At 33.2% G+C, this 11306-nt stretch overlaps 1 protein-coding gene across 1 annotated transcript; it reads right to left on the bottom strand.

Annotated features, from left to right (window-relative positions):
- Nucleotides 1–2040: 2040 nt before the first annotated feature.
- Nucleotides 2041–4227, bottom strand: LOC139881242 (WAT1-related protein At5g07050-like). Its single transcript, XM_071865750.1, has 7 exons — nt 4025–4227; nt 3796–3858; nt 3576–3692; nt 3212–3461; nt 2935–3093; nt 2575–2726; nt 2041–2266 (listed from the first exon to the last, which is right to left on the bottom strand). Exons 1-7 carry the CDS (start codon nt 4225–4227, stop codon nt 2041–2043), a joined length of 1170 nt encoding a protein of 389 aa, XP_071721851.1.
- Nucleotides 4228–11306: the final 7079 nt, after the last annotated feature.

Raw genomic sequence — 11306 nt, 5'->3', positions numbered from 1 at the left:
GTCACGACAAACAACAAAACCTTCTATTTCCCCAAATGTGTGCGTCTTGAATACATGCAAACTTTGAGCCGATGAGAGGGTTAGAAGCAGGGCAAAGTTGAGACACAAAGAACAATTGGATAATTTGTAGAAATTTTAATATTTCAAGGATAGTAGGGTCAATATCTTATAATTTGTGGGGTCAATCGAACATTTATTAATATTAATTTAAAGACTTTTTTTTTTCGAGTAGGATCATGTGATCCTATTGAAGACTATTGGACTCCGCCCCTAGTCACAAGCCATATTTGAAATGATGCAAGTTGTCGGACGATCCAATCATTTCGAATATATGAAAATAGGCTCATCTGATCGCGAGATAATTAAGATATTATTAATACAGAATAAATTTATAATTTTATTTGAAAAAAAATTTGATTGCGTACTGCAGGGAATATTAATTTTAAGATTTTATATTTTTTTTCTCATAGAGATTTGAATTTTCATCGAGTACCTTAACCACTCCGTTATATTTGAGTATAACAACATCTTAATTAATGAGAGCAATTTACATTTTACCGCATCTTATGACTTATGAGGATTGCATTTCGGGTTATGTTTGGAAATTCCCTTTGAACAAACTTGCACTTCTTGCTTATGACAAATCTCCCGATAGTGATTTCCATGTGGATAACACAGCATATATGAAGCTTAATCCATCTGAATGATATTTTATTATAGAATTATTAAAGATAAAAAAGCCCAGCTCTATAAATAAACTAGCCCACATGAATTATTATGAAGCTTAATGTTTTTCTTTAAAAAATAAAAATAAAAATAAAGTCTTGTTCCAAATCATTTTTGTTTTTCCTTTCCCATCTATTTTAAAATTTTAAATGTTAATTAATGGAGGCAAACCCGTCTTGTACGTATTCTAACAAAAATCTAATGCCACAATCTGGAATAATTGATTAGAAAATAAAAGAATAAAGGCGTGACATCAGGAAGCATATTAGGCCTACTACTACACAAATGAATTGGATCAAATAATTATAAGCATCAGATCTTAATAAGTTGTCAATGATTTAACCAAGTGCGAGTGACGCGTTCGTTCCTATACATAGCATTTGAACCCAACAAATTCCGATTCTGTATAAAAGAACAGCCATCATCTACATGCATGAACAAAGTATTTTTGCATCAAAAAAAGAACAAAGTATTTTATTTTATTTTTTTCTCCACATGCACTATCCAACTATACTTGGTGTTGGAAAATATTTTTAAAATTTATCGTTCTTGATTGAATTCAAATAAAATCGAGCACTGAAACTTCAATTTAATTTTGAGCTAGCTCTTATATAGTGATCATATTTTAGGGAAACTTGCAAATATAATAGTGTAGAATTAAGAGAATTTCATCAGTTTCTAAGATATAAGGGAGCAAATCTTATAATAAACGAAACAGAAAGGGCTCATGTACATACAATTACAAAGTTTGAGCCAGAAATTACCTTATACCACTAATTAATATCCGATTGTAAATGTAGAATCATATTCTTCAGATAATTTTCTAAGAGTCAACCAAGTGGAATAAGAATCAGACGTCAGGTATTTTCTACCATATGTTCGATAAGAATTCATGAAAACATTCACACTGAGAGAACTGAATTAAGAAAGTTAAATAACTTCAAAAAACAAAATAATAATAATAATTATTATTATAAGAAAGTTAAACAAAAAATCCACAAAAAGGGACTTCTTTCTCATTTTTTTTTTTAATTTTTTTAAATTTACATGAAAGACTTCAAAAATTCCAAAATTTGGACAGAGCTAGACTGAAATTACAAAAACCCACAAAGGGAAATTTACATAAAAAACTATTTTCCTTAATTCTACCCTCTTTCCAAAGCCATAGATATAGTCTATCAATTTAAGTTTTTCCTAAAGTGTTCTATAAAAATTATTATCTTGGATTTGTAACTAACTCTATCACTGAATTAATACATAATCCGTAAGCTTTCTTTCCCAATAGAATATATGGTGATTTAATTAGTTATATGATTAGTGGGATTGGGCCGGTTCCTTGTAAGTGGCAATATCAGTCCTTTGCATTTCAATGTCATGAGAAGATTCTTCACGAATACTAGTAAGAGTGTGAATTATGTGATGATCACAAACTTTGATTGGTTCATCAACCATTATAAATTCATCCTCTTCTTTGTGTTCCTTGTATTTACCCCACAACACAACATATAATCCCATTACAATCACCACTCCACCCAAAATCCTGTAATAAAAAATCAATATTGTACTATCTCAGTATTTTAATAGAGGACATTTTTTGCGCATACCAATATTATTAATTTTAATATATAAATTATCATTATTTTAAAATTTTATTCTTTTTTTTTTCTATCAAAATATTAATTATATGTGTATGTAAAGTTAATAGAGGGGTAAACATAGAAAAAATGCATTGATATTCTCAAAACGTCATCTATTTAAAGACAAAAAAACTCAAAAAACGTCATCTATTTATATACGGGAGTAATATTTAGAAAAATATAGATTTAACTAAAATTAATTAGTAATTACCCTCCAAGATAAATCTTTTCAGCTAGGATGAAAGAGCCCATGATTGCTACTAGGATCATTGTTAGAGGGCTGAAAGCAGTCAGAAATATTGGTCCCGTCCTTTGCACTACTTTCCCTTGCACGTAGTATGCCATGCTTGATGACACTATCCCCTGTTAATTAATTAGTATTGTTAGCATAATATTCAGCAAAATAATATTTTTAATTTTTTTTTCTATAATTAAACATAGGTCTACCATGTATAGTAATTTTGATTAAAGACGATAAATCTGTTTTTTTGGAAACCATTTGTCTAAATAGATAATTATGAGTTAGGATCGATGTTTAGATATCAATTTTTTGAGGGAGATTAATTCTTACAGCGTAAGCAGCAGCAAGAAGATTCATGTCGAAACCAATTGCCCAAACGGAAGGTCTATGTTCCATCAAAAAGGTGACAGCGATTGATTGAAGTGTCCCTAAACCGCACACTATAGCAATAAGTGATAGCTGAGCTTGATACTTCCTCAATGTTATTGCCTGTCAAAACAAAAATTAATCAGAAAAAATTAGCTTAATAATCATGAATTAAATTAAAACCCCAGATCAATTTAAGATAAACCCAGATCAAAGTTGCCATCTTTTTTTTGGTATTTACCTGGAGAATAAAGAATCCGGCCCAGGATAGTGTCGCGATGATGAGAAAAATTGAACCCTTAATCCAGTCTTTGTCACTGGAGCCAGAGATTTCAGAGCCAGGGGATTGTTGAAGATGGACTAGGTTTGACCAGAAGAAATTAATTACTTGACCTTTGTATAATGTCATCAATATAGCTCCACATACAGTCACTACTGTCCCAAAAACTTTAGCAAGACATGTCAATTTCTTCATGTTTAACTTTTCCATCCTGAAATTTCAAATTCCTAATGATTATTTTTTCGAAACAGAGGAGAAAAAACAGAGATAAAGGAAGGGATACTAAAATTTTACAATATAAGGGCTAATTTGTAAAATTGTTTACCTGCAGAGGACTGCTATGACAAATGTCATTGCAGGCAACATGTTGCTCATGGAACAAGAAAAAGTTGGGGATGTGAACTTCAAACCAGCATAATAGAGATTCTGATCAATCACCGGGCTGCAATTCCCAAAACACCGACGAATTAGAATTGTGTGAATTTTCAATACTGAACTTCAAAAAAGATCTTGTAATTGTAAAAGAAGGAAGATGAAGTACTAACCCAAGAAGAGCAAGCACAAACATGTGCATGAAGATCGGAAATGTAACCTTAGTCCTCACTTTTCTGCCATAAACAAGTAAAAATTCATGTTATTTGAGGACAAAATAAATTAAAGCACTATTATTTTATACTCTCTCCGACCCAAACTACTTGTCATCTTTTATATGCATTTTGCATAGAAAACATGACATATAATTTGTAATGGAGATAGTAAATACATGTTAGGTACCTCTCGAGAAATAGGGCGAAAGGTGCAATAACAACAAATGCGAAGGCGTTTCGATAGACTACAAGAACATAGTGGCTCATGCCGCGATCAAGCGAGACTTTTGTGACTATATTCATTCCGGCATAGCCGAATTGCAGAGAGATCATGGCTATATATGGTCTAGATTTCTCAACTAAATTCCCGAAGCGTCCTTGTCCCTCCATGTTCTTAATTTCCAAGATAAAAATTAATAAATTAATAAGAAACAAAGGTAAGAGGAGAGGGAGGTGGAGAGGAGAGGAAGATGAACTCTAGGAAGTTTTTTTGTATCTCCTAAGTTAAAGAAATGATTACATTGCTTCATATTTATAGGAAAGTTTTTGGGTGTGCAACTTTCTATTATCCAATAATAAACTAAAAAAAAAAAAAAGTTGTACAGAGTTTCAAGCGTGTGGGAATAATTGAATCTTACTCTCTTCTCACGTTTGTGTTGCACTGAGCATCTAAGTGAATCTTCAACTATGGCCACATAATTTAATTTGTTGGGTTACACACACTTCAGTTAAATTAATACTACCTCCATCCCAAAATCGTATTGAAAAATTTATATCTATTTTGAAACGGAAATAGTAATTAGATAGATAAGATATTATTAGTACATATATTTTTTTTGAATATAACTGTTACTAATTATATTAGAAAGAAGTCCTCACGGACTAAAGTTTTTATCTCAACAGGAGATCATTACAATCAAAAGCAATAAAATCATCTAGAGAATAAAAATGTGCCAAACGGTCGGCAACCTTATTACGATTTCGATTAGAAAATCTAAACTTTATATGCTGAAATGAACTAGTTTTAGCTTTGATAACATCAATCAATAAACCACAAGTTGTATTACTTGAAGCTTGATTCTGCAACTCCCGAATTATAAGTACATATTTTATATTTTTATTTTGTCTAAACTATTAATTTCGTGAATTGTAAGCTCTATAGCGTTATCCGAATCAGTCGAGTTGATCTGATATAAAATAAATTAAATTCTCTTCAGAAGAGATGATTCATTTTTTCGACATAATAATTTATTAAGATCAAATTAGTATGGATTTATATTTATGATATGCTTTTAATTGTGAGATGTGGGTTCGGTGTGGCATCAAACAAGGGGAAGGTTTATCTGGAGGGTAGGGTCAACTTTGTTTTATAATTAAAACCTTTATAGTGGCATGCGATTCGAAAGCTTGCACAAAAAGCAAATGTTGGTGCTTGCTGATGCTATTGTCTTTCATGGCCTATATTAATTCATGTTTGTATAATTGGGATATAACATGGCCGTGGTAATTTCTGGTGGAAAAAACAGTTGGCTGTTCCTTTAGGACGAGCAATTCTTACCCACAATTAAAAAAAGAAAAAAATAGATGTAGCATAGAAAAAGCATTTTACAAAAATATATATAGGGCATTTATTTTTATGATTAATTTTATTTTTGACATTTATTTTCTAGAGTTTATAAATCTGATATAAGATAGAGTAATATGAGCTATTAACTTTACGTATAAAATAAACATAAGACATGCCTTACTAATATTATTATAAAAAGACCTTATAAATAAATTTGACTTAAAAGAAAAATGAATACACTTGTCTTTTTTATTTAATTGTATGTATGGTATATGGTTGTTTCTCCTTGCTCCAAGTTTCGTTATGTCTTGTGGCCATGGTGGGAGCGCGTGCCGGCATACGCATACACGCTCTATATCTTTTAGGGATAATTTTCCAAACTTCTAGATTGGAGTTTAATAATTAATTTAAGAATTCTAACTAACCATGTAACAAATCATTTTATATTAGTTTTTTATGAAAGCGATCGATCGATAAGTAAAAAATGGATCATTCATTTAATGAAGTTGAAGATTTGTGAGTGATGAAATTTGCTCAAATTGATTACATAGCTAATAAGAATCACCACATGATAGGCATATATAAGCAAGCATATATATGGCTACTAAAAAGGGCTCACAATCTGCATCTATATCTATTGGTAGTGATAGAATTCCTTCCATCAGCTTGTTGTCACATTCACATATCTTTCACGTTATAAGTGACTTTTGAAGTCATAGATGCTATCGCGTTGATAATATGGGAGGACTTTAAATCTTATTCCCTATACATATATACTTTAAAAATCTAATTCTCTTTTGTTGGTTTCATTTACTATTGTTGTAGGTTCTCTGAAATCTCAAAGTTTATCCTCTCTAGAATCTATATATTCCTAATGCTGGGAAGTTTTCGAGCTTTGTTTAATCCACATGTTATTGTGTGACAATTATTTTTTAAATTTTTTTATCATCATTATTATTATTATTCGAATATTCTACAAGGCTGTTAGAAAAATATTTATCAGAATATAATATATATATCATAATATAATGTTACAAGTATCGTTATAATACAATAACAATACATGCATATTGAGACAGCTCGTACGTTCTGAGTTTCTATTATTGACAGCTTCCAAACAATGTTCGATCAAAATAAGGATTTTGTATTATATATTCTCAACCGACATTCTAGAAGACAAAGGGCGAGTTTTGGCGCAACCGGTTAAAGTTGCTCTTTTGTGGCTTGGAGGTCACGGATTCGAGTCACGAAAACAGTCTCTTTGCAAATGCAAGGAGAAGGTTGTGTACTACGACATCCTCCCAAAATGGGGAGCCTTAGCGCACTGGGGTTTGCGCTTTTTAACCGACATTCTAGAAGACGATTGATTACTTTCTTGGCAAGTTAGATTTTGGTTCCAAAGTTTGATTTCCTTATTGATAATCAACTATCTCGCATTCACTAATTTGGAATCAACTTATGTTTTAGTGTACAAATTGTAAATTGGTACTAGGCGATTAATTTATAACGTTTAAAATAAGTTTCAATATAGGAATTAAACACTCAAAGTCGGTTGTGTTGAACCTATTAATACAATGTATAGTTAAATGTTTCGATTGAGAGAGTTTGCTCTGAGGAATCAGTTTGAAGGATTTCTACAATAAGCTCGGTTCAACGTATCTAGAACCAGCTTTAGTTTACGCATTGAGCTCCTGCACACAACCTTGTAGCAATCAGATCACAGCCCTATCGACCTCTAAGGTAATTGCTACGATAAAACCCTCCTCCGACGTTAATTGGCGTTCACATTGTCTAAAACTTGCTGTGTTGTTAACGCACAGACTTGTGTAGTCTCTTCATATGTTACAACTTGCGAATTGGTTTGCTATAGATTTTCTAGGTTTGATATACATCGTTATGTTACATGGATAAGATTGTGATATATAGACGCCCACATATTATACAATGCATATTATATCATTGTAGACACGAATAAAACAGCGCGAAATATTCGGAATATGATAATGAATGAAGAGCAACTTTATTAGCAATTCAAATAATTTAAAATTATAAAAGTATAGGAATTCACGACTACTTATTCCTTTGATCAACACTAGCAAATTTTCTTCCTATTACACCTTACCGTAGACCTTTTAGTTTATACCTTTATGTTTTATGCGAGGTGGTTGGGTTTATTTACGGATTAGGGTGTCGATGGAAGGATTTTGGCAGCGTAACGATGTTTTGGCGGCGTAGCGAGAGCTTTGCAACTTCTCCAAAATTCTGAGTGTGTGAATTGTGAAGGGGAGGGGTCTATTTATAGTGATTTGGAGGCTTGAAGTCATAAATACGTGAATATATTTTTTTCCTTTTTTTAAAAATATTCTGCATGTCAATACCATGTGAACAGAGTAAAACTTTCCATTTTCCTACCTCCAGAATAGAAAATATATTATTCAATCATTCTTTCCATATTACTCAAGCATATGCATAATCCGTTTCATCGTAGGACAACTATGAATATATTCTTTTCAATTTGGTTTAATTATGATGACATGAAGACAAAATATTCTTTTCTTTTGCACCAAGTATGTCAAGTAATCAAAAATTTTTCGTGTAGGTAAGTGACGCCATTCTACACCAATATGGCAAGTATCGGATCATGAAGTGTGCTCTCTAGCTTGGAGCTAGGAAAGCCAATATTCCCAATATTTATGTAACGACTCGTTAAATCGAGCTTAGGTTTGCGTGTAAATTTTGTCGACGTGTCGATGATTTTTAATAAAATAATAATTTCGACGCACGTGGCTATTTTCGATAATTGCGTCAAATGGAGGATTCGAATTTCTACGCACCTATAGCTTAAGCGACAAGTTAGTTTTTCTTTTAGCGAGAAATTAGATTTCTAATCTACGTTAGACAAAGTTATTCCTACGACGAATAATGACGAGTGGATCCGATTAAAGTATGCAAAAACAATTAAAATATATACGTGAGATAAGTAATTCAATACAAAAGGAATTGTACAAAAGAAGAAATGATACAATTATAAAGTAAAGCTTTACGTTACATTAAAGATATTAATTGTACAAGAAATTTTATAGGATACAAGTGAATTCTATGTACATCTCCTAGGGTAGTATAACCAAATGAATATTCTATACAAGCCAAATATTACATTAATATCTTAATGCCACTCATATTGAATACAAGATAAATAAAAATAGTAACAAGCCTACATTATTACACCATGTCCAGCCAGCCAACCAAAATCAGTCTATGCAGCCCAAAATGCCCACCCAAAACTGTCCAATTACATATGGAAGTGCAGCCTTGACTTTTCCCTGCACAAGACACTAAAATTAGACAGCTAGCACTACCCAAAACACCTGTTAAACAATCCAATACAGCAAGTAATGAGTCATTGCAAATCAGCCTGCATGCCAGCCACATTTCAGTGAGCTGGCAGGCCCTAAAAACTCAGCAAAACACATGCAATCATCCTGTACTGTCACAGACTTACCAGCAGACAATCTTTCTACTCTAAACTGATTTTACCCTCTCAATTACCTAGCAAACACCAGTCATCAGAAGCATACAATCAGGCAGTCAGCCAAACACTTCAACCCAAAACAGTGTAACAACTTCTAACCGGCAGCCAAGCAAGAGACAATTCAGTCCATTTCATATATACTAAACAGGACAGTTCAATAAGAATCATCATCAACCAGAAATTGTTGTTAGGCCACTACACAGTCTCAGCCGAATTCAAATCAACATACATGTTCAACTCATGACAGCATCAGTTCTAAGCCAAGCATAAATTAGGTAATCCCACAAAAAATGAACCATTACTGTGAAATTAACATGCAATTTTTATCACTGTAATGGAAATTAACAGAAAGTAACTAATAAACAGGGAGGATTAGGGAGTTACTTATCTTTGTTACGGGGGACCGAGTCAACTCAACCCGACCGAGTCAACTCAGTGACTGTCGAGTTGACTCAGCCGAATCCGGCCGAGTTCCAGCCGGCTCCAGTGATAGAAAAGCTTCCTCTCGACGCCGTAACTCTTTTCCAAACAGGATCGGACCTCGCAAGAGAAACAAGATTTCGAGGTGATTAAATTGCGACGACAAGTCATCGAAAGGAACGACGCGAGGAGCAGAAACTGTGAGTGTTACTTTCATTTTCATTACGAAAATATATTGATGCTTTATGAAATGTATATATTCCTATGCCATAGTTCTCGATTGCCTGGTGGTTTACGATTTATTTAAAATATATGGCATAGATAAGTAGTATAATTTTAAAAACTGGAGAAAACTTTCAAATACCCTTTAAGCAAAGTTTTATTTGCTTCTTAACGATGAGGTTTAAAGCAAATTATTGCTTTTATATTTATAGATATGCGAACCCAAAACTTTTTATTCTAGGTCGAGGGGGATTCGGTCGACCTTGTGGCGACCAATCCAAAGAGAGTACTTGGTCCTTATGTGGCCCCATATTGACGGTCTGATCAGAGGGTACGGCTTCCCTAGTTCACGTAGCGGAAGTTTATATTTGCGCCCATGTTCACGGGTGCCGAGGTTAAGGATACTACGGTGGGTCACCCATAGTAGTTATCCTAGAGTTTTTCCACTGAAAATGGTTCGATAAATGTTTTCGAGGGAAAATGATTTTCTATGAATTTTTCGAGGTATAACATTAGTTTCACAGATGTTTTCGAGGAATTATAATTATACGTGATCTATGATGTTTTAGAATACAAATGCTTATTATTAAATGTTTCATTAAGTGTTTTCAATATAAAACCTCACTAAGCGTATAGCTTACAGTTTTCTGCAAATAAAATGTTTTCTCCAGGTTAAACAGGTTCAGGTTACGAGGCATGGCTAGGGCCCAGTTTCCGCAGACGATAGAAGGTACCAACGGGCCCCGCACTAGGCCCACATGAGGGGTCGAAATGCGGGCGTCACAATTTACTTCAATTTTTGTGTCAATTGTTCCTATTTAGACTCATGCCGAGTCAAACTTCTAATATTTTATTCTCTTTTGACATGATCATGATAGCATAATTTTATAATTTTTCTAGAAGATGACCAAGCAATGTTGACATGCTTAAGATTAAAAGAGAAAATATTCACGTCATAAAAGAGTTTCTGTTTTGAACTACCTCCAAGCTAGGGAGTCAAGTGATATGTTCAATCCGACTTTTTCCTTGGCAGCAAACAGCTTAAATGGGCTGTGGCCCATTTCTTTGAACAATTTAATCGAAGCCCGTCTTAATAAAAGCTTGCTCATTATTATTTCAGTTTTCACACCTCAACCCTTAACATAATAATCATGTCTAATTTTGGTCCTTCTTCTACGACGACATCTTGAGCTTTGGACCTCCGATGGTCTCGATTCTTGCGGCGACGGAATCCTCTGGGTTAGGGCTACCATTTTCGTGTTTGTCCTAGTGCAAATTTTGTACCTAAAATGACATGTCATCATTTCATTGGTTGTCAAAATTTCGATGTCTACAATCATACTAGTGAATAGGAGATTGATGCCTCCGAGATGTAGGGAGTTCGTTAACACAAGTGAAGTGGATCAATAAATCTTGTATTTGTTTGTGTCGTTCTTTGTTTTTTATTCTAAATGTTCTATTTATCGCTTCATTCCACAATGTTATAACCGCTAACTAAAAAGATAACAGAATGGACTTAACAAAGGCCTAGCTAAGCTAATTTAGGGTATCCGTGCAATCAACCTCAAGTACATATTACGTACGTTAGTGGCAATTTGAGAGCCAAAAAAATTTTTAAAATATCTATTTATGTTTTTCCGTGATATTCCCATGACCATCTACTTTATTGAATATTTCTCGAACTGTTTTTTTGAAATTGAGAAATTCTTCTTATCGTCTATTATATTA

The sequence above is a fragment of the Rutidosis leptorrhynchoides genome, unplaced genomic scaffold, assembly GCF_046630445.1.
Source record: "Rutidosis leptorrhynchoides isolate AG116_Rl617_1_P2 unplaced genomic scaffold, CSIRO_AGI_Rlap_v1 contig134, whole genome shotgun sequence".
Classification (NCBI taxonomy): Eukaryota; Viridiplantae; Streptophyta; class Magnoliopsida; order Asterales; family Asteraceae; genus Rutidosis; species Rutidosis leptorrhynchoides.
The sequence above is the reverse complement of the archived record's forward strand: the minus strand, read 5'-3'. Positions and strand labels throughout refer to the sequence as shown.